Source organism: Rhinoraja longicauda, chromosome 10 (genome assembly GCF_053455715.1).
Source record: "Rhinoraja longicauda isolate Sanriku21f chromosome 10, sRhiLon1.1, whole genome shotgun sequence".
In the NCBI taxonomy this organism is placed as follows: domain Eukaryota; kingdom Metazoa; phylum Chordata; class Chondrichthyes; order Rajiformes; family Arhynchobatidae; genus Rhinoraja; species Rhinoraja longicauda.
Window position 1 is genome coordinate 41,289,580 of NC_135962.1, and position 25,137 is coordinate 41,314,716.

At 42.9% G+C, this 25,137-nt stretch overlaps 1 protein-coding gene across 1 annotated transcript in view; it reads right to left on the minus strand.

Annotated features, from left to right (window-relative positions):
* Positions 1 to 22,013: 22,013 nt before the first annotated feature.
* LOC144597398 (potassium channel subfamily K member 10-like) overlaps positions 22,014 to 25,137 on the minus strand; it is a 37,172-nt gene continuing 34,048 nt past the window's right edge. Inside the window, exon 7 of the mRNA XM_078406724.1 lies at positions 22,014 to 24,581. Within this exon, the coding sequence (XP_078262850.1) occupies positions 23,976 to 24,581 (606 nt within the window). The 3' untranslated portion in view covers positions 22,014 to 23,975. The remainder of the gene's footprint in view (positions 24,582 to 25,137) is intronic.

Sequence of the window (25,137 nt, forward strand, 5' to 3'; positions counted from 1 at the left end):
ATCAATTTAAACTGTGGTGCCTTGCAGCCAAGGTAGTAAATTCTCCTCGAACTGCTTCAAATTTCTATCTTTTAAAAGCGCTTTGTGGGACTTCAGTTGTCCTTTGGGTTTCCTGGGCTAATACCACAAGGTGTCAGATTCAGCTTAATGTTCTGTATTGATCTCCTACATTTACCAGCAGCTGCCAAAATTTAGTTTTGTGCTTGTACATAGCAACCAGTTGTTAAAGGTAACATCGCCTAACACAAGCACGCTTCAGCAATAGGGAAGTGATCCAACTTTGTTGGTGGAGGCAGTGCTGGAGGCCCTACAGCAGCCGGGTGAACAAGCAGGGTGAGTGCAGCCTGCAGTAGCTGCACAGAGCGATGGCGAAAGGTGCCGACAGCATCGCACTGGGCCAGGCCGACCGACCTCTGCATCGGTCCAGAGCAACCAGGACACCGGGACCTTAAAGTGAGAACATAAGAAACTGCATATCAGATTAGGCAAAGATCAGATTATTCAGAGGCTTGAGACTTGAAAGTTTCCCGATGGCACCAGAATATGGCACCAGAATGTGGAGATTCTGTGCGTGCTGTCCCAGATGAGGATCTATTAATCATTTCATTCTTTTACTTGTGTAAGATATTGCAATGATGGGAGTGAATAGGAGATTGCTCCCATAAAGGGGTAGATAGACCTAGACTCACTGGTGAACCACAGTGGCTGATCGAGGCATGTTCTTTATGCAAAGGTGCTCTGGAGTCATCCCCTCTCTGGCCATCAATGCTACACCCAGGACTCCTTATAATTATTTAAAATAATTACCTTCCTTTTCTTCTCTTTCTTCATATATTAGTCCCTTAACCCAGTCTTTATTGACACTCATTATTTCAAGTTTGATTCTAATTCAGCCCTACTTTATTGCCAATAATTATTTCTGTCTTCTTTAACTTTAAATATCATTGGTTAGAGTGATAAAAATTAGATCCACCATTCATGATGTTCCATTTTCTCAGCTGATTTAGCACCGATTCTGACTTCCAATGAAAATGAAATGAAAAAATAATCTAAAATTCATCTTGCATGCTTATAATATAAGACACTGCTCCATTATTTCCAATTTGACTGTTTATGCGAGAGGACAAAGTAAACAGAAATAAATAAAAGGAACATGTCAGAAATGTACAGCAATAACTGTGCGTGATTTTAATCTACAAATGGACAGAAAAAACATATGGACGAATGCAGTCATAGGGCATTTTAGGGATAGTTTAGAGTTGTATCATAATTTAATTTCATATTGTATTTCATTTGAGGGCAAGAAGAATGGATCCAAGACCACTAATTTTAATATGAATAAGGTTAATTATGGATGCACAAAAGCAGAGTTAGTTGAGATGAACTGGCAAGATTAAGGGATCATCAATCAAGATGTCGCTGTGCACATTTAAGAAAATCGTTAAGATAATTAATTTTATTCACATTTAAAATAGTTGTCTCAGACTCATTCTTCTTTCATCAATTGAAATTAAATGCTAATACACTCTAGTTTGTCACTAGAAGTGGCCAGATTTCCTGTACATCATCCGGTTGTGAGACATAGTCAGTTTTCCTCTCCACCAGCACAGCTTGATAGAAACATAGAAACATAGAAAATAGGTGCAGGAGGAGGCCATTCGGCCCTTCGAGCCAGCACCGCCATTCATTGTGATCATGGCCGATCGACCCCAATCAATAACCCGTGCCTGCCTTCTCCCCATATCCCTTGATTCCACTAGCCCCCTAGAGCTCTATCTAACTCTCTCTTAAATCCATCCAGTGATTTAGCTTCCACTGCCCTGTGTGGCAGAGAATTCCACAAATTCACAACTCTCTGGGTGAAAAAGTTTTTTCTCACCTCAGGTTTGATCTGCTGGACATTCCTTACTGCTTTGCATGTCACAACTTCTGCATTTTCTCTGTTTGTATTCTCTCCCTACAATTTCCCTAATTTTCCTCTCTAATTACCTAACAAATAGATGGCTTCATCCCCACGGCAAACCTGCGCTCACCTTATCAGAGGTATTCTCTTTGTCTTATCCGTCCCTGTCAGGTCTTCAAACTTTAGCATTAACTCTTGCTTCTCTTTTCATAGACGCTACATGATTGGCAAGTGTTTCCGGTTCTTTCTTGAATTAGTTCAGCATCTGTAGTTTCTATGGTTTTCATTATAGGGAGGAAATTCAATCACTGTGACTTCTAAATCTATATTAATTTACTAGAGAAAATAGAAAAGGAAAACGATCAATAAAACTATGTTATTGCAGTTTTCATAATCGGATTTTACATTATTACTACCGTAATCCTATTATTTATGACTATCTCCATGCCTCATTTAGCTTGTGAAGTTTTCTTATTTCAGCAGAGATTTCCTAATAATAATATGGACTGCAGGCTGTATTTTTCCAGAAAAATGCTAAAGTTCATTATATTCTCTAATGAACAACAGAATTTCAGGAGGATTTAGATTTTTAGAATTAGAAATACAGCGCGGAAACAGGCCCTTCGGCCCACCGAGTCCGCACCGCCCAGCGATCCCCGCACATTAACACTGTCCTACACACACTAGGGATAATTTTTACATTTACCCAGTCAATTGACCTACATACCTGTACGTCTTTGGAGTGTGGGAGGAAACCGAAGATCTCGGAGAAAACCCACGCAGGTCACGGGGAGAACGTACAAACTCTGTACAGACGGCGCCCGTGTTGCTATCAACAAAATGGAAATGTACATTTTGCAAAAAAGAATGACCTTAATTTTCAGCCTCTGGAAAAGTGAATGTGTACAACAAGTTGCATTTATATAACAACTGCACATGGTTACCAAGCACCCCACACTCACATACTTTGTTTTCCATTTCTGATTTGATTGTAAATACCTAACTTACCTCTGTGGTAGCATGCCCCAGTGGAGAAGAAAAGGTGTTTGTACAAGCAGATGTGGCATAGACCTTGCGAACTGAGAAATGGGATGAATGCATTTTTCAGAGATACAGATGGCTAATTTAATGGCCGAAGCCACATCTCAGCCCACACACAGTCTCAAATGCAGCAACTCGGGTTCTGGTCACAGTTGAGCAAGGGAAATTGAACCTTTAATTTTTTTTAATGTTTTCTGTGGACCAGGTAGAGATAGAAGACATGCCCACGGGACCGTTTCTGATTGAAAGGCCCAGAATGTACAAAACCACCTTCCATACAAGCACTCAATACAGAAGAAAAAACCCAGCACCAATGCTCTTAACCCTATTTCATGACACAAAAAAATACCACAAATTCATCATCTTCTCACACTCAAATAAAGCTTTTGCAACTCATTGTTAAACTATTTTTTTCACTTCCATCATTTAATGGCCCATAATCAAAATATTTGAACATGGTCGAAAATGCATTGAATAATTGTGCGCCTTGTTTGGCATTCACTCTTTGTGTAAAGTTTGCTTAAATGATACTATCATGCATGGTCAGTGACATTATAAAATGAGGAAACGTATGAGCATACTATGTAACCTCATGGAGACAAAGGCATTTCTTCATTCTTCTCAATATGGGAAGAATGAATCCTTTCATCAACTTGTAGCTCCCCAGTAGCACTCTCCTCTCCTGCCTCTGGATTGCAGCCATAGTCCAACCACTTTGAGGCAGAATGACTTTATGAGTAATCAACTTCCATTGGAAAGCAGCTGGCATCAAAAGTTTGCACAGAGCCTAATGGTCTCCCAAAGCATCTTGCTGCGTATTCTAGAATTGCCGCCAAATCTAGTAACCAAGTTGCTTCATGCTTTGACATGAAGTTAGTTAATAGAAATGGCTTTGGAGGATGTTTGTCTGACACTAGCAAGGACATTTGTGCTAAATGGCCCACCTAAGTTCTGTAAATGTTATGAAATTTGATGTGAGGGGAGAACAGAGAGGCACAGTATTCGGACCACAATTGTATTTTGTTCCTTAAAATGTTCTACATATTGAAACAAAAGGTGGCTGCTACACTGAAACAAGAACCATTTCAGCTTAATGAAGAGGATGGCTGCGATGCAATTTGCAGTTCCATTCCATTAAAGCATTTCCATTACATTATGGCTCTTAGTACTTAAAAAAGAACAAACTGCACTGAGAAATTTAGTCAATAGATCTTGCCTCACCCACCCATACAGCAGAACCAGTTTTTATGGAATTTCTTGTGTGCTCACTATAAAATGTGCCATTTTAGATAAGATATTGAAGTTAGTTTGTGGGAATTTAAAGGAGATAATTTCACCAATCAATCAAAATCAGTGCATGTAGAGTTGTGGTCACAGCGTTTGCCTAAACACAGCATTCTGGTAAAGGGACCTCATCCACAGAAATACAGTCAACTTCCATATGTTCAATGGTCACAACCAGCTGTTTCACCTCCTCAACATTATCAGCTCCATTGTGTCAGACTAGATGCCTGCTCTGAAGTCACAGCTCCTTCAACTTACATCAGAAAGTTGTATCATACATTTTCAGTCCCCAGCTTAAGCTTTAATTTCATTCCCCTTCTTGGCCAAGCATTTGGAATAAACCCAACAATACAGATCTCGAATCAATCCAAAAAAACAAGCTATTTCTGTCTGTGCAATGTTGCCCAATCTGCTATGCACTAGCTCCATCTCCATGGAAACACTAATCGATGCTTGCGTGCCTTCAAAGACAGATATTCCAAACTGCTCCTTTCTCGTCTCTCACCTGCCACTCTCTACAAAACCTGACAGAATAGTTGTCAACATCTGTCCCAATCTCTCATCCAGTTTCACAGATGATAAACACAAAGTGACCTTAAACAATTTTTTTAAATTATTCTCATGGTGCTACGATGAACAGATGTGCCAACTGGGCACAAACACATATGCACGCTTTGCTGCTGCCACAGGCTCTCCTTATATCATCATCAATCTCCCTCTTCCTGGCCTGGCAAACCCTATGACTCGACCTTGTATCGGCTTGAAACAGGCAACAAGTTGTGGGAATATGTGTAGGAAGGAACTGCAGGTGCTGGTTGAAATGGAAGATAGACACCAAAAGCTGATGTAACTCAGTGGGTCAGACAGCTTCTCTGGAGAAAAGGAATGGGTGGCGTTTGTTGAGCATTCATTTAACTGGAGGAATCTCCAGACTCCGCGTTAGCTTCACTAAACAAAGCAGGTAAGCTGTCCACAACCCATTGGTCACCAGTTGTGATTTATTAGATTGAGGCAAAATAAATATCAGATAGGAGATTTGCAATAGGGGAGAATCTGGGGAGAGGGCTGTACAGAAAGGTGAGATTGGAAGCAGGTGAAGTTGGTGGTATCAAGGAAGGTGGAGGCCCATTGGAAAAAGGCCCTCTCCTGATAATGTTTCCAAAGCCTGGCAAAGCAACTACACACTTCATAGATCCATAGTCATCCATCTAAACGTATCTTATTCCTTGTTGCCTGTGCATCATGTAACGTTCCCTCCTATGTACCTGGGCTCTGGCGGAGCACAGATTGTGCCTTACTTATGTTTAACAAGTCAAGAGTGTTTAATTGCTAAACATACCGACAACGGAACAATTAAATTCATACTTACAGCAGGCTTGTATATGCAATACATACCACGGTAAGGGTCAGTACCTTCCCTAACCAAAAACCCTGGGTGGACAGATCTATTCGCGTGGCCTTGATTGCTCGCACCGCTGCTTACAACTCTGGCCTGGCATCCGGCAACATGGACCACTACAAGGGAGAGTCCTACCAACTGCGAAGGGCAGTGAAAGATGCAAAAAGGAGGTACCGGGACAAGATGGAGTCACAGATGGAGCAGCAGGACACCAGGCGCCTTTGGCAGGGGCTACGGACTATAACTAGCTACAGGTCCAGCACCCCCTCAACCGGAAGTGCCGGCTCCTCCTTAGCTGATGACCTGAACTCTTTTTATGCACGGTTTGAGACGGGTAACACCACCAGCTCGCCGTCTAAAAACAGCACTGAAGGGGCGCTGGCTAGCGAGGCTGGAGGGGGATCCACCGCCGGGGATGTGCACACATTCTCGGTGTCCGAGCATGAGGTGAGGTGGGCTCTGACGCGTGTGAACACGAGGAAAGCTGGAGGCCCAGATGGTATATCTGGGCGAGTACTAAAGTCTTGTGCTACTCAGCTTGCTCCAGTGCTCACCACAATATTCAACCTCTCCTTGGCAAAGTCCGTGGTCCCTGCATGCTTCAAAAGATCCATCATTGTACCGGTGCCAAAGAATGCCTCTCCAGCGTGTTTAAATGACTACCGACCGGTGGCCCTCACCTCGGTTGTCATGAAATGCTTTGAGAGGCTAGTCAAGAAGCACATCTGCGCCCTCCTTCCTCGCAACATGGACCCACTACAGTTCGCATACCATCCGAACAGGTCCACGGATGATGCGGTCTCCCAGGTTCTACACACCGCTCTCTCTCATCTGGACAGCCAGGTGGGCTATGTGAGGATGCTGTTCATTGACTTTAGTTCAGCATTCAACACAATAGTCCCCAGCGGACTGGTTGAGAAGCTGATGGAACTGGGGCTTAGCACCCCTCTGTGTGCCTGGGTCCTGGACTTTCTCACTGCCAGGCCCCAAGTGGTCAGGATGGGGGAACACACATCTAGCTCCCTCACCCTGAACATAGGATCCCCCCAGGGCTGCGTCCTTAGCCCCCTACTGTACTCCCTGTACACACATGACTGTGGGGCCAGGTTCAGCTCAAACTCCATCATCAAGTTTGCTGATGACACTGTGGTGGTGGGCCGGATCTCCATCAACGATGAGAAGACCTACCGGGAGGAGGTGGCTGATCTGGCATTCTGGTGTCAGGACAATAGCCTCCTCTTGAATGTCACTAAAACAAAGGAGCTGATTGTGGACTTCAGAAGGGTTAAACATCCAGGGACGTACACGCCACTGGAGATAGATGGGTCTACTGTGGATAGGGTGAGCAGTTTTAAATACTTGGGAGTCCGCATCACAGAGGATCTGACGTGGGCAACGCACATTGCCGCACTGGTGGGTAAGGCTAAGCAGCGCCTTTACCACCTTAGACAATTGAGGAAATTCAGAGTGTCTCTGAGGATCCTTCATTGCTTCTACTCTGGGGCTGTAGAGAGCATCCTGTCCGGCAACATTACAGTCTGGTTTGGGAACAGCTCTGCCCAGGACAGGATGGCCCTGCAGAGAGTAGTGCGTTCGGCAAAACGCACCATGGGAACTACACTCATCCCCCTGCAGGACCTATACATCAGGAGGTGCCGATCCAGAGCAAGCAAGATCATGAGGGACCCCTGCCACCCCAGTAACGGACTGTTCCAGATGCTACGATCAGGCAAACGCCTCCGCTGTCACGCTGCGAAAACGGAGAGGATGAGACGGAGCTTCTTCCCACAGGCCATCAGGACTGTCAACTTTTATAACCCCAGAGACTAAATTTTTGTCGACACTAATAGTAACGTATTGTGGCGGATCAGGCCACTCCTTGGGTCAGCCCCCTCGTTACGTGACGGACAGGTGAAAGGGGTTAAAAGCCAGACCAAGGGAAGGCGTATCTTATCCCTAGGAGAACTACGCTGTGGGCAGGAGCTCACAGCCTAATAAAAGAATCTTACTAAACACTGCCTGGCGTCTTGCCTTTTCTCTGGCCCGAACGGCATCCGTAGGAACTCGAATAGGCCGAACGGGGTGATGATGGCAGTCTTGGGGATGTCATCGGGGTGGACCGGGATTTGATTATATCCACGCACAAGGTCCACCTTGGAGAACACGGATGCTCCGGCCAGGTGGGCATTAAAGTCCTGGATGTGCGGAACCGGGTACCTGTCGGGAACGGTCGCGTCATTTAAGCGCCGATAGTCCCCGCACGGTCGCCAACCCCCGTCCGCCTTGGGGACCAAGTGGAGTGGTGACGCCCACGGGCTATCGGAAGGGCGCACGATGCCCATTGACTCCATCTGACGAAACTCCTCTCGAGCTAGACGGAGCTTGTCTGGAGCGAGACGCCGCGCTCGGGCGTGCACGGGTGGCCCGGTGGTGGGGATGTGATGTTGCACCCCGTGCTTGGGAGCGGAGGAGGAGAAGTGGGTTTCCACAATGTCCGGGAAGTCCGCCTCCAGTTCTTGGGGGGGGTCCTGTGGCGGATCAGGCCACTCCTTGGGTCAGCCCCCTCGTTACGTGACGGACAGGCGAAAGGGGTTAAAAGCCAGACCAAGGGAAGGCGTATCTTATCCCTAGGAGAACTACGCTGTGGGCAGGAGCTCACAGCCTAATAAAAGAATCTTACTAAACACTGCCTGGCGTCTTGCCTTTTCTCTGGCCTCCGCCAGGCCACTACAGTATTAACTTTATTTATATGCTGTAACTGTAATTCTTTTTGTGCACAACCCGCAGGCATTGCCACTTTCATTTCACTGCACATCGTGTATGTGTATGTGACAAATAAATTTGACTTGACTTGACTTGACTTATAGATAATAAGCAAAACAATCAATAAATTGATAAGCAAAACAATCAACACATGCACGCATTGCTGCCACAATACTCGTACAAAACAAAAAATTCAATGTCCCCATCTGATATTTATTTTGCCTCACAGAAGGCAGTGGAGGCCAATTCACTGGATGAATTTAAAAGAGAGTTAGATAGAGCTCTAAGGGCTCGTGGAATTAAGGGCAGAAGGCAGGCACAGGTTGTGGATAATCAGCCATGATCACAATGAATGGCGGTGCTGGCTCAAAGGGCCAAATGGCCTCCTCCTGCACCTATTTTCTATGATTCTATGTTTCTATGTTTCATGGTAAAGGGATCACTGCAAGAAAGCCAGATGCAGATTAAAAACCCTCATATGAAAGCCCCTTTAAAAGTAATGGTGAATGAAGCAGTGGCCAGTCTAACAATTCTATACTGAAGCCATTAGCACTTCTTTCATTATGATTTGGCTAAATTAATCTCATTATGCTGTTATATTAATTCTGTTCCTGATGTCATTTTATAATTTGTTACTTTCAGCCTTCCCAGAGTCCTTCCACTGAACCTCTGTTTTAATTATCTGCGTTCCCTTGTCCAAATTCAATTCAGCTCAGTTTAGTTCAACGATACAAATGTGGAAACAGGACCCTCGACCGACCGACCAGCAATCAATAGTCAATAGTCAATTTATTTGTCACATACACATAAATGTGCAGTGAAATGAAAAATTACCCGCAGTTCAACAATAAGACCAATAAGAATAATCAATAAAAATGCAATAACACATACAATCATAAACCAACACCAAACAAAAGAAACATCCATCACAGTGAGTCTCCTCCAGTCACCTCCTCACTGTGATGGAAGGCCAGAATGTCTTTTCTCTTCCCCTGCCGTCTTCTCCCGCGGTCAGGCTGTTGGAGTTGCCACGTCGGGACGGTTGGGGCTCATCACCTTTACACTAGTTCTATTCTAAACACGAGAGACAATTGAAAGAAGCCAATTAACTGACAACCCTGCACGTCCTTGGAATGTGGAGGAAATCAGAGGATCCTGAGAAAACCCATGTGTTCACAGGAAGAACTTACAAACTCGCACAGACTGACCCATAGTCAGGGTCAAACCCGGGTCTCTGGCGCTGTAACGCAGCAACTCTACAGCAGTGCCACTGTGCTGCCCAAATTATATGAATCATTCCTAGAGAAGCTGCACAGCACTTTGTTCAAATATTTCAGGAATTTAATAACAACCAACTGTACACAAATAGAAATGAAAGGTTTGAATTTTGTGAGTGAATGTCAATGGTTCCAACAGCATTTATTCTTTTCATGATCAGCAGATCACAGACTTCCTAACATATCAAGTTATACGGAAGAATCCAAGACCTCGAGCTATCGTGACCGCTGTATGTTTCAATACACTCTGGTGCTGTACTAATGAAGGTTCACAGTAAGTTTAAAGGGAGTGCAGAGTTGTAGGGAACAAAGAACATTGGAAGGTAGGTTATTTTATTAAATTATTTTGATTTTATTTAATGACTTAAATTTTTTATACGTTTTTATTTTGTTTCATTTCAATGTAAGGATTTTTTTTAAGTTGTCAATATTTATTTCAGTTTTCGTGTTTTAAAGTGTTTCTGATTCACAGCAGAATTCAAACACATTCAAACATCTCTGATGTATCTCTGATGAATTTGACAGCTGGCAAAACTGGGGCTGGAGCTCTCTGCCTATCAATCGAGGCTACCTGTGGAGCTTTGGGGTAAAGATTTTTCCAGTGCAGTGCTTGAAACCCAGCTTGAAACCCAGCCCTGCACTTGCTAGTGGAGTCTAGTATAGTTCAAGCTTGATGATAACATCTCTGTATTTGGATCAGGTCGGCTTTGATGAGGGGAAAATGTAGATAGCAATTGCAGGTGATGGGCCTGTGTTATGGCCAGTGGTGGTGATAAATCTACGAATTGCAATGCTATCACCTCTGACTATTTTGTTTAAATAGAACCTGCATTTCACTCCAGATACCCAATGTTCACCATTGCTTTATCGAGTGTTCTTGGATAATGAACATCCATACAACTGCCCCAGGAGACAACACATATCATCATGGGTCATGCGCAGGAAAAGGCAAGGAACTAATAGATGCCCATTTACTGAATCTCTTGCAATGACCCATATCATTGGCCAAATGAGGACCATTGCAAAGGAAGAAAAAGAAAGAGATCTAAGTGGGATTGACGGGATTGCTCTGAGAGACTGTACATACTTGATGGGCTGAATGGCTTCCTGTTGTAAGGAAATATGAAAATAAACCATCTTTAATTCCTGACATTTCTGATGGCACCAATTAAGTATAACCCCTCGCACATTTTCTATATACTGTATTATGGGGAAAGCAAATGAATATGTGGGATGAGAGGGCAGGAGGAGAAATTTATTTTAAGTAACTGGTACTAAGTAGGTGGAATTTATAACTTATCGTTTCACTTTCCTGTTTGGATGAAGGGTTTACAACCTGAAATATTATCTGTTTCTCTTTCCAAGAATGCTGTCATGTTTTGGCAATGTTTTTTGTTTTCAGTACTAAATCGACAGGACAGTGTCAGCTGACAGTTGCTGTTGCTGCCCTCTTGCTGAACATATTCTTCCACTAAAGTTGATAGGTAAACATGTATGAAAGATTTCTGAAACATTAAGAGTATAATTTTGGTGAAGGGAATTAATGTAACAGTAAGACCAGAGGGTTTAGCATCAGAATAAAAGGCCGTACCTTTGGAAAGGAGGTGAGGAGGAATTTCTTTAGTCAGAGGGTGGTGAATCTGTGGAATTCATTACCACTGATGGCTTGGAGGCTAAGTCATTGGGTATTTTTAAAGCGGAGAATGACAAGATTTTTGATCTGTGAGGGCGTCGAGGGTTATGGGGGAGAAGGCAGGAGAATAGGGTTGAGAGGGAAAGATAGATCAGCCATGGTTGAATGGTGGAGTAGACTCAATAGGCCGAACGGCCTAATTCTGCTCCTATGACTTGTGAATTTATGAACATATTGTGAGTCAGAAGAGATGGTGATGATGATCAAGGGAAGTGGGTTGGCTGAGGACTGTCGGAAAGAAGGAGAGTGTGGCCTTTAGTGGATTCATCACCAACCACCACAGCCTCAGGAATGGTGTTCCTATATTAACCAGTTCCACCTCATCCAGGGGGATTCTGGGTCCCGGGTGCACTGTTTCCCTCTCATTAGTTCCTGTCATCTCCGTTTGTGCATCACCTTCTCTTGCTAGGGAGAGGCAAGTTTGTTATTGAGGCTATTTGGATTACGTAGGTGTTCTGGGGAAATAGCTGACATTGTGTGCAAACTGAACGATGTGGGTGTGAGGCTAGCAGCAGAGTTAAGTATCTGAGGGTGTGGTAAAGTACATGAATGTTCGGTATGAGTGCTGATTGATAAAGATTGTTGGTACGTGAATAACTGGTGTGAATCGAATTGAGGAGAGTATAGGATTGATGGTGCATAAGGTAGAATATTGGATTAACATAGGACTACATATACTGTACAGAAAGAGACCATTTGCCCAATGTCAACATTGATGTTCCTCTCAACCCTAATCCCTTGTTTCCTTACCTGAACCTAACGGTGAACTCACTACTGCCTTTTCACCCATATCCTTATCAAACTCTCCTTAAGTGTCTCAACGTATTTACTTCAACCATTCACAGTGGTCACAAGTTCTATGCTTTACCTTGGCTATTTGTATTAATTTGATTATATTTTTTGCAGCATTGCATCCAGTTTCCACGATAAGATAAAACAGGTGTTGCATCTCCTGCGGTTGCAGGGGAAAGTACCTGGTGAGAGGGTGCTTTTGGTGGGAAGGGACGAGTGGACTAGGGAGTTATGGAGGGAACAGTCTCTGCAGAAAGGGGTAGAGATGGGAGGATGTGAGCAGTAGTGGGATCCCATTGGCGGTGGCGGAAATGTTGGAGGATAATTTGTAGTATAGGACGGCTGATGGGGTGGAAAGTGAGGACAAGGGGGACTCTATCCTTGTTACGAATGGGGGGAGGGGGAGCAAGAGTGGAGTTGCGGGATATTGAGGAGACCCTAGTGAAGGAAGAGGGAAACCCCCGTTTCCTAAAGAATGAGGACATCTCCAATGCTCTAGTATGGAACACCTCACCCTGAGCGCAGATGTGGCGTAGACGGAGGAATTGGGAGTAGGGGATAGTTTTTACAGGAAACAGGGTGGGAAGAAGTGCAGTCAAGATAGCTGTGGGAATCACTAGGTTTGTAGTAGATGTCGGTCACTAGTCTGTCTCCTGTGATAGAGATGGTGAGATCCAGAAATAGTAGGGAGATGTCAGAGATGGTCAAAGTATATTTAACAGCAGGGTGGAAATTAGTGGTGAAATTGATGAAGTCAGTGAGTTCTGCATGGGTGCAAGAGGTAGCACCAATGCAGTCGTCAATGTAGCAGAGGTAGAGTTCGGGGATAGGGCCAGTGTATGCCTGGAACAGGGATTGTTCGACGAACCCTACAAAGAGGCAGGCATAGCTTGGGCCCATGCGAGTGCCCATAGCTACGTCTTGGACTTGGAGGAAGTGGGAGGAGTCAAAGGAGAAGTACTTCAAACAATCGAGAGGTACGTCGAACAATCGCTGTTCCAGGTGTACACTGGCCGTATCCCCAAACTCTACCTCTGCTACATTGACGACTGCATTGGTGCTACCTCTTGTACCCATGCAGAACTCACTGACTTCATCAATTTCACCACTAATTTCCATCCTGCTCTTAAATATACTTGGACCATCACCATCACATTTCTGGATCTCACCACCTCCATCACAGGAGACGGACTAGTGACCGACATCTACTACAAACCTACTGACTCCCATAGCTATCTTGACTACACTTCTTCCCACCTGTTTCCTGTAAAAACTCTATCCCCTACTCCCAATTCCTTCGTCTACGCCACATCTGTGCTCAGGGTGAGGTGTTCCATACCAGGGCATCGGAGATGTCCTCATTGTTTAGGAAGCGGGGATTCCCCACTTCCATTATAGATGAGGCTCTCACTAGAGTCTCCTCAATATCCCGCAGCTCCTCTCTTGTTCCCCCTCCCCCCATTCGTAACAAGGATAGAGTCCCCCTTGTTCTCACCTTCCACCCCATCAGCCGTCGCATACAACAAATTATCCTCCAACATTTCTGCCACCTCCAACGGGATCCCACTACTGGCCACATCTTCCCATCTCCACCCCTATCTGCTTTCCGCAGAGACCGTTCCCTCCGTAACTCCCTGGTCCACTCGTCCTTCCCACCCACCCCCTCCCCAGGTACTTTCCCATGCAACCGCAGGAGATGCAACACCTGTCCCTTTACCTCCCCCCTCGACTCCATCCAAGGGGTCCAAACTGTCTTTCCAGATGAGGCAGAGGTTCACCTGCACCTCCTCCAACCTCATCTATTGTATCCGCTATTCCAGATGTCAACTTCTCTACATCGGCGAGACCAAGCACAGGCTCAGCGATCTTTTCGCTCAACACCTCCACTCAGTCCGCCTTAACCAATCTGATCTCCCGGTGGCTCAGCACTTCAACTCCCCCTCCCATTTCCAATCTGACCTTTCTGTCATAGGCTTCCTTCATTGTCAGAGTGAGGCCCAGCACAAATTGGAGTAACAGCACCTCATATTTTGCTTGGATAGTTTACACCCCAGCGGTATGAACATTGACTTCTCCAACTTCAAGTAGTCCCTGCTTTCCCTTTCTACCCCCCCCCCCCTTCCCAGTTCTCCCACTAGTCTTCCTGTCTCCTCCTACACCCTATCTTTGTCCCGCCTCCTCCCCGACATCAGTCTGAAGAAGGGTCAAGACCCGAAACATCACCCGTTCCTTCTCTCCCGAGATGCTGCCTGGCCCGCTGAGTTACTCCAGCATTTTGTGTCTACCTTCGATTTAAACCAGCATCTGCAGTTTTTTTTCCGGGAACTCAACACCTTCAATTCTCTTTAAACTTGTGTTGAATTGCTTAGTTTGTTGCTAAATTTTGTTTGCTGCATCATCTGTACGATAATATCTCTGCTTCTGCTGCTCCTGCATTGTCTTGGATATTTTGTATAAAGTAGCAGCAGCCAAAGTAACATGAAAATACTTACGGAAATACTGTATACATGCAAGTTTTATGCTGAATACCAGTGAAGGTTGTACCCATCGTATGAACACCCAAATTATGTGCAGCTCGATCAAGCGTTTGGGAGACTGGCGGGGTGGATTTGCCAGCTCCCCTGCGCTGCATCTTTTGCCATGTGAGAACTGGGTTTGCAGCCACATTTTTTACTTACGAAATGTTTAGATTATGAGCACTTATCAGGGTCAGAACCCTGTCATACCCTGGAGAGGACCTGTACAGGAGAGTGCTCTGTTGTGTTATTTGGTTGAAGTTTTGATATGTTATAAATTATTTAGCTATGCTTTTCTGGTGATAATAAATGTACAAGAAATTCTTCACTCTGCCAACAGGCAGATTAACAGGCAACCTCATAGGCCCCAGGCCCCAGAGTGCCTAACAACCCAAAGCCCCTGAAAAACACCATTGGTGCCTGAGGAACTGCCTGATCTGTGACCTGGGCTAGACTCTCCAACATAGGCTTGCCTGGTCTGAGATGCCAATTTTTTCCATAAATCCAACAGAATCAACTGCAGTTATGCGGAATTGGCTGGAAATCCTCTAGACAGTCCCATATCCTTTAGAGGAACCACTGGTGATGTCATTCTGTGTTTAGAAGTGCTTAGTAACCAGGAGGAGCTCTATAGAGTGGCTGAGGGTTGACTTGACCACCCCTCCCTCCTCCATCCATCACTCCCTTCTGTCTGCTCGGTTCCTAAGTTCTGATACCAGTCTGAACTTTGGACCTAGAAAACATCCTGGGCCTGGCACAAAACATCAGAATTGCCCTAGCATCAAGGCCTAGCTTGGGACAAGGATCGGAAACCCAGGGACCATTCTGAACCTGACCCAATCTTCAATCTATACTCAGATTTAGGTCCATATCTAACTCCACACCCAAGGATACCATACCCTGTGGGGCACATGTGTCAGTGTCTAAAACTGTGGTTCAGTACTGGTGGGCACAGCTCTCTCACTGGGACTTACTGAATCCCAAAGAGCGTCTTAAAAGAACTGGTAGAAGCATGACGAGGTATAATCTTTTTTTGTTAGCTTCCCTACCTATGTCTCCATCACAAAATGTACTATTTTAAAAGATGGCCATGAGTGCATGAATTTCAGTAGATTTTTAGATTTTTTAGATTTAGAGATACAGCGCAGAAACAGGCCCTTCGGCCCACCGGGTCCGCGCCGCCCAGCGATCCCCGCACATTAACACTATCCTACACACACTCGGGACAATTTTTACATTTGCCCAGCCAATTAACCTACATACCTGTACGTCTTTGGAGTGTGGGAGGAAACCGAAGATCTCGGAGAAAACCCACGCAGGTCACGGGAAGAACGTACAAACTCCGTACAGACGGCGCCCGTAGTCACGATCGAACCTGAGTCTCCGGCGCTGCATTCGCTGTAAGGCAGCAGCTCTACCGCTGCGCCACCGTGCCGCTCTTAACAGGTAAAGATGCAAAATAGAGTGATCACTGAGAGAGAACAAGGATGAGCTGTGTCTACTTTCCTGACAGGAGAGTGGGAAACATTTGGTCTCTGAGTGGAAGGAGGATAATGTGAACAGCTAGCTTCGGAAATCAAACATAGAACATAGAACATAGAAGGGTACAGCACAAAAACAGCCCCCTCAGCCCACAGTATCTGTGCCGAACATGATGCCAAGACCATTTCATATCTGCTTGTACATAATCCATAGCTCTCCATTCCTTGCATATCCATATACATATCCAAAAGCCTCTTACATGCCACTATTATATCTAAGTGGCATTTAAGAGGCTTTTGAATAGGATTAGATTTTATTTATCTTTCTGAATACCCTTTAGAACTTACCTCTCAAAGTAATAGCATACTTATTGAAGACTGCAATACTTCCAAAGGATGGTCAGATTTCAGAAATAGGTCACAAAATGCTAAGGTAACTCAGCATATCAGGCAGCATCCCATGAGAACATGGATAGGTGATGTTTTGGGTCGAGACCTCCAGACTGGATCGGGACCCTTCTTCAGAGTTTGAAGAAGGGTCTCGACCCAAAACTTTGCCTATCCTATCATCAGTCTGAAGAAGGGTCTCGACCCGAAACGTCACCCATTCCTTCTCTCCCGAGATGCTGCCTGACCTGCTGAGTTACTCCAGCATTTTGTGAATAAATCGATTTGTACCAGCATCTGCAGTTATTTTCTAATACTTTGCCTATCCATGTTCTCCAGAGATGCTGCCTGACCTGCTGAGTTATTCCAGCACGTTGTATCCTTTTGTGTATTAACCAGCATCTTCAGTTCTTTGTTTCTATTTCAGGAAAAGGTCGATGGCAGTTACAATATAATATTTCTGTTGCCCTCTTTTCCCATTTCAATACTGTTTTATTGTAATGTCCACGGTTATGGCAGAGAGCTTGTCCCACTAGCCCCGTGCTTCTCCCTGGACCTTCTGCAATAATGAACACAAAACCCCCGGCCCACCATCACCATCCGAACAAACCCCACCCACTATGAGCCTTGCATTCACTGTTTGTCCTGAATATCAATTAATCTTAATCCCTGCCAAATAATTTTAACCACAGGCTTTAATTAAGACCCATTTGCAGTGCTGGTCTTCAGCACTGCATCATAACTGTGGCACCACAATGTTTTCCACAGCACTTCGGCACCAAAACAAATGGATGCCTTTGGGAGAAGATACCTTATGAGTCAGAAGTTAAATGAAAATAAAATGTCACAACATTATTGTTGTCATCCTATCAGTTTGCCACATACCTCCAGGGCTCTTGGGAATTGTCATGGGATCATAGAGTCATGCAGCACAGATACAGCCCTTTCGACCATCACATCCACACTGACCTTTCCACCCAACTACACTAATCCCACTTGCCGACATTAGGAATATGTCCATATTTGCTCTGTTTAAATGCTTCTTGCCTGTGTAAATGCCTGTGTAAATGCTTCTTAAATTGTACTAATTCCACCACCACATCCTGCAGTATGTATAAAAACCTATTTCGCAAAACCCCTTTACACCTCCTCCCTCTCACCTTAACCTAAAGTCCTTTAATTTTAGATACCCCAACCCTGGGAAAAAAAGATAATAACTGCTGCAGGCTGTATTACAATGGTGAAGGTGCTCAAATATTTAACTGTAAGTTTGGGCATGGCAGGAATTCTCCTTTTGATCAGTTAGTAAAACTACAGACATATATTGCTGTGACCTAGGACCACTCTGGTCACCAACACAATATATCCCCACCCACCCTATCTCACCCTGATCTAGCTGGTGCCCTTCTCAACATTTCCTCTCCTAGTTGACCCCATTGGGAACATAGCCAAGGTCTGGTACCAACTTTACAATGACCTGATGCTCAAGGTTTCTTCTCTGGTTAACTCCTGAGAAAGACATTGTCTTCATCTTGTAGGTTTGATGATAATGCGACTCATTCCCAATATTAGGTGTTTGTTCTATTAATAAGATGAGGATTCAAAAAAATAACACGTGTTACAGACTGTTGTCCTCAGAAAAAAAAACCCCTGATCAGTAAAGTTCAATATTAAGGGCTGGATGTTTTCAGACACAAATCTCTCATGTTTTACTCTCTCTATCACTTATACTGAGGGTATAAAATTAATGTGGTGTCTTAAGATTAGGTTCCTATCAAAGGAATCCGCAAAGGACCACCATGAATATCTTTGAATACTGTGTTGGGTTGGGATACAGTAATCAAGGCAACTTCAATATTTGTGAAAGATTGGATTTATTTAAATACAAAATAATGGCAGAGGCAACATGTGTAAATAGAATAATGTGACACTGGAAGTATGAGGGTTTGCAACACATTTGTTTTACGCCTTGTATATTTTTTAGATCAACCAAACCCAGAACACAGTGATGTTTCCTCCCTTTAACACCAAACCCGTAGCAACTGCTCCCTTAAAATATGCAATGATATCTTTCTCAGCCACACCTTGTTTAATACATATTTAATGATTGTATCCATCAAAAACTTCTGATTCGTCTCACTTTTTTAATGGAGCATTTAAGTATATTCAGACTAGCTCACATGGCAAGGTGATTTTCTGCTATCAAAGCTCTTCAATTAAATCATATCAGTCTCTCTCAAATTCAGTAATTTTATTAATATATCTTTTAAATATTTTGGATTTATTCAAAGGTGATCTGTTTACCTTGATATCATAAATATGATTTATTAGAATATGATTTGTTTGAAAAATAGAAAACCGTGATGCCCCTTTTTCTGCTTCGCCACTATTGTCAAAAAATGCTTGTGCTGTGGTTTCTCTTACACACTGAATTTATCTATACACCAAAACTCTTGTTTGTTTGTTCCTGAACTGCAGCCAAAACGGTACCCTATAGTGTTACAATTTTAGGCCCACCTTACTCACCGTCGTCCCTTTGGTGCTAATGGAAGAAGTTTCATTGAAATCGGTGTTATATTTTTAAAGGTAGTCACATTTTAAAGTTTAAATCAATCTCCTTGGGAGGGAGGGGGGTGGAGGGAGGGGGTGAGGGATAAGGAGGGTTGAGGGGGATGGAGTGGGGGAGAGGGGAGAGGGGAGAGGGAAGGGGGGAGAGGGAAGGGGGGACTAGGGAGGGGGGAGTGGGAGAGGAGAGGGTGTTGCACCAATGCAGGAGTGGTTTGGGCCCCAACGGGTCCACTTGGTCTAGTTATGAATTCAATTAAATCCACTCCAAAATCATGACATCATAGTTGATGACTTATAATTAATGGCTCTATTTTATATTTTTCAAGACCAATGATGGATGAATGCAATAAAAATAAATTTGCCCCAAAATGTAATGCCACTGACAAAGCAATGGCCTCAAAGCAAATGCCTTCATTTGTCAGGCATTGGTTCATCAGTTCACTCATTATTTTCAAGCTCATTGAGCAACCTATCGCTTTAATAAGTTTTCACAAACAGCATGCCTTGGAGCAAAAAGCATTCCTTAGTTAATTCATTAAATATTGTACAGGGTGCTAAAGAATGGAACATCCAAATATGATTAAGGTACATATTTTTAAAATATATTTAAAAATCTCTAATATTTTTAATGAATACATCTATTTGAAATTTAGATTCTTAGGTAGGGTAATATAACTTACTAATGAGGAATCAGCGAATGATGTGCCACTGAAAACTCTTTCCGATGGCCAGTAATTATCGATATGATATTTGCTTATTTTTCAGTGAGTCTGGATTGCCAGAAATTAAATTCATAATATTGCCAGTGACTAATTTATTTGCAGAAGACCACAAAATTGCTGACAACAAATGATTGTGCGAATTACAAACTCCTTTTATCATGCTTCAAATAGCTACGCTATTTGGGTGGCATGGATGCGCAGTGGTAGAGTCGCTGCCTTACAGCACCAGAGACCCGGGTTCAATCCTGACTGCAGGTGCTGTCTGTATGGAGATTGTATGTTCTTCCCATGACCGCATGGGTTTACCCCGGCTGCTCCAGTTTCTTTCCACACTCCAAAGACGTACAGGTTTGTTGGTTAATTGACTTTGGTAAAAATTGTGTAGGATAGTGCTAATGTGATAGGATTGCTGGTCAGCACGCACTAGGTCGGCCAAAGGTCCTGTTTCCACGCTGTATCTATAAACTAAACCAAATCATTGTGAATATTTAAAAAGAATAATTAAATGAAATGGGGAACTGGCACAGAAGAGGCGATGAGGTCTGGGGCAGATCATGTTGAATGGTTTGTGAGGCCAAGTGGCCCTGACCTGGTTCTATTTTCTTGTCTTCTTGTGCTAACATTGCTTAGGAAGTTCGGCATGTCCCCAACAACTCTCACCAAATTCTACAGATGCACTGTAGAAAACATTTTATCACAATGAATCACAGCCTGATTTTGGATCAGCTCCATCTAAGACCGCAAGAAATTGCAGAGAATTGTGAATGCAGCCCAAACCATCACACAAAGCAACCTCCTTTCCATTGACTCCATCTACACCAAGCTGCCTCGGCAAGGCCACCAGCATAAGCAAGGTCTGGTTTAACACCGCACACTCCCTCTTCTCCCCTCCCCTATCAGGCAAGAGATACAGAAGTGTGAAAACACTCACCTCCACATTCAGGGATGGTTTCTCCCCAGCTGTTTGTCAAGCAACTGAACCATCCTATCACCAACTAGAGAGCCATCCTGAGCTACCATCTACCTCATTGGAGACCTCAGAATATCTTTAATCAGACTTTACTAGATTTTATCTGGCACTAAATATTATTCCCTTTATCCTTTATCTCTATACTATGGACGGCTTGATTGTAATCATGTATAGTCTTTCCACTGACTGGATAGGATGCAACATAAAGAAAAGCTTTTCACTGTACCTTGGCATACGTGACAATAAACTAAAAAGGACAGCTCTGCAATTTGAGGGAGGGTTATTTCAGTGTTGAAGCAAATAATATTAGGACAGCTAGCCAAACTTTTGGTCAAAGGGGAAGGTTTAAGGCAGCATATTAAAGGAGGGATCACAGATAGACAGACAGAATGGCCAAGGAGATTTCTGAGGCTTGGTTCATGGCATCTAATGGTGAAGTGATTGAATTCATGGATGAGCAGGAGGCTTTTAGGGGGTTATATTGCTGCAGGATTGTGGGACCAAGGGATTGTTGGATTGTGCTCATTGGAACTTTGTGGACAAAGTTCCAATGAACCGCAGGGGAACATTGTGGACAAGATAAGTTTGAATTTTACTTGAGAAAAGACAAGAGAATAATTTGAGAAAGAAAAATATTTGCCACGGTACAGGTGCACAGAAATCAGAAATCAACCCAGTTTTGTAGACAGCAAAGACTGATAGCTTTGTCATCAATAATACCTTTGTGCTTAATCATTTAATTAAAAATACCGTCATACTCTTTAAGTGATCAATCATCTTCTCTTTGTCAGAAACATATTACCCGTGCCAAACTCCCATTTTTGGAAAATAATTAAAAATATTAAATGTAACACGACAAATCACCCTTGGAAATTCTTGTGTGAGCTGTAATTTCCTGGGGTTTATTTTTAGCTCAGCAGAATTGTATTGCACTATAGTGTTGAAGTGATATCACACAATGATACAATACCAACACAAATGTTACTCTCCTGAGGAGTTCAAGTTGCAAGTTAAATTTGAAATTTAAACAGGTTAGAACATTATTTTTTCAACTTCAGGAAATGAAATTGGATGGAACACAGTCATCAATGCTGACAAAAAATAATCACAGAAAGAAAACAGTTGAAAGTTGTTCATTCTTTAGTTCAAAAATTATACAACTTTACAGAAAGAAATATAAAAAATATGAAAATTGGATTTTCGATTAACCAGTTGTAAATAACCTTACATTCATCCAATCCGCTTTTGATCTGAAATATTAACTAGGTTTCCTTTTTATAAATGCTGCCTGATCCTCTAAGTGTCCCCAGCATTTTCTAGTATTAATTCTGATAGCCAGCATCTACTTTCATTTACTGTTTGTTTACATCACTCCAAAACTAGTTATAATAAACTATTCTAAGATTTTGTTTTGCTTAAATGCACGGCAACAATCTGCTCTCCGAATTTGTTGACTCTCTCAGCAGATGCCTTATGTAACTTTATCTGTGAGTCTGTTGGATCCGTGACAAAATCAACCAAATGCCCCTCGGTTATCAATTTCCAAAGACCGGCTCTTAGTACGGATCCAGTGTTGAGTCAGTACAGAACCTCAGGTATATTTGCATTAAGTGATAGGGGATAACCCGGAGCTTGAGACATAGGATCCTATTGATGAGGGCCATAAAGGTTCCACTAGTTTGCAGGTGGTGCCAGACAAGACGAGGTGTCGGGGACAGGGTGAAAGGGAATAAATAGCAAACACAGTAGCCTAATTAGGAAAGTTTCCAGATTCTCTTGCCAGAGCACGTAACAAATACCGAGCCAAGCCACCGAGGGTTTAATTGCTAAGACCCTTTGGAATTTTGTGTGATTGGGAATCACATCAAATTCTGAGGAAGTCCTGTGGGATATGGTGTGATTAGGAATCTCAAGTATGCATAGTGTTTAAGCAAGATTGCAGATCAAGGTGCATGCATTTCCAAAGTCGTTGTCGTCTGCATCTTTAAACCACTTGTAAATTCCTGAGGTTGCAGATTTCAGACTGGACCATTTCTGAAATAAATATATTAAGTATCCTGTGAATTTACCTGTCTGTTCCTAATCAACCATAGATCAGAGTTCTACAGAGAAGAAATATCTGACCCTGGATTATTATCCTTTTAATCTTTGTGAACTGCAGCACCTGCACTAAAAGCAGCTTCAGGATGTCTAACCTGTTTTACCAGCCTCCATGATAGAAGGCTGGATCAAGGGTGTCGCCATCATACAAAAGAAAAGGAAAAAAGAAGTAAAACAGTGATTAAAAATACCTGCTTAACTTTATCAGGCTCTGTCTTCATTTTATTGATATTAATTTTCAAGAACCAATACCAATTCATTGCATCAATTGCAGAAGAATCACAGACAACAAGAGAATTATCATAGATCAATATAATCAACATGCTTTCTCTGAATTATTACTTCTGTGTAATATTATTCCCAACAACCTATTGTAGACCTAATATAGGAAACATTGTAACAGCAGGGCAAGAGAGCTCTGAGAAATTAACATTTTTCAAGATCAGTCTTGGATGTTGCATATTAAATTACAAAGATATGAACATGCAGACATTTTTGTTGAGTGTTTACTCTTTAGCAATTATACAAGGATATTGTAACAATGTAACTTTACTGCATTGGTCTGCTGCAGAAGTCTTACCGTTATCACAAATGTAACATCTTCAAAGGGACAAACAGCACACGCCGAGCAGATGCACAAGATGTTTGCACAAACTGATGTTTGGTTAAAAATTGTATAACAGTTATAATAAATTAAAGGAAATAAATATTCCAAAGGTGAATCCTCTCAGTAGTAAACATATACAGAGATCAAGTAGGACTTCTGATAACAACGTACAGAGGCATCCATTTTCTTCCGAAGGTATACTGCATTGGTAGTGAGCACGAGGTCCTCTTAAAATTTTCACGTTTGTATTGTCCATCGCAAAACACATCCTCAAAGTTTCAATGGGTTAATTCAGCTGATGGCTGATATTTGCTAGTCAAACCCTTACATCACAGTGGCACAATAAATCAGTCAACAGGTTGTGTAGACCATGCATGTGTGTAAAATAATCTTGTCACATTTTGAAAATGATAAGGCACATGTCAGGAATTTTTAAAATCCTCAAACTTCTTACATTGTTCTCCGTACCACTTTAAATCTGTTTTTCAAGTAAGTTCCTGTTTTCTGGATTTTTGGTTTCATTGGGTATACCATCATCCTCTATTTCTGGGTGCTGAACGTAACTAGTTATAGCTGGGACAACTGGGTTATTTTCATTCTCTTTTTCAAGATCCTTTTTCTCTTGATCCAGAGCACAATTCCCAAATGTTTCATATATTTTTCTAACATCCTCTGGTATTTCTTTTTTAAGTTCTTTATTTTTGTATCTCTTGATTCCTCTTGAAGAAGATCCAAATCTATTGAAGATATTGTCCTCTGACGCTCCCTGCATGTGCTTGTCATATTGCCTTGTTTCTTTCTGCTGTAGATTGTTAGCATTGCCATTTATACTTTCCTGAGATGCTGCTTTGAATTGGCCAGTCTCCGGACCTGCAAATGCTAACCGCTTATCAGGGGAGAGCATGTCCAGGGAATGGGCTCGCTGGTCCAAGCCAAGCCGCCTTCGCTCCATGTTTCGGATGGTTGCTGCTCTTTGTAGTTTGTCGTGTATCTCCACACTTAATCGTCGCCGTGTCTCCCTGAACTCTGCTGTCACATTTGCTTTCCATTCAGCAGCATGAGCCTTAATTTCACCAACCTGTAACCACACACAAATCGGTATTTATTACTGCACAAAATTCATCAATATGCAAAGTAATATATCCAAGATTAACAATGGTGCTAAACAAAGGTTTAGGTTTATAATTGTCACCTGTACCAAGGTACAGTGAAAAGCTCTGTGAAGGCATCTTTGCTTAAGTAATATCTGCAACACCACAAATTTGCAACAGTATGAAAGGTTCCCTTCATGCCAGAATTTAATTTCATTGTTCCTTTGTTTCAGAAGAGCAGCAAGGATAAGCCAGCAACTATCGGCCAATGAGCATTATGTGAATGGTAGGTAAATTCTAAGGGATATATTTGGAAAGAGGATATGATCAGGGATAGACAGCTTGGTTTTGGGTTGAGGAAATTTCCCCTCACTAATTTGATTGAGTTTCGAGGAGCAATGAAGGAGGCTGTTAAAATTCAGTTTGTAGATGTTATCTACATGGACTTTTACCGAGGCATTCAACAAGGTCCTGCTTAGTAGGCCAGTCCAGAAGGTTAGAGTACAGGAGATCCAAGTAAACCTGGCTATTTGAATCCAAATT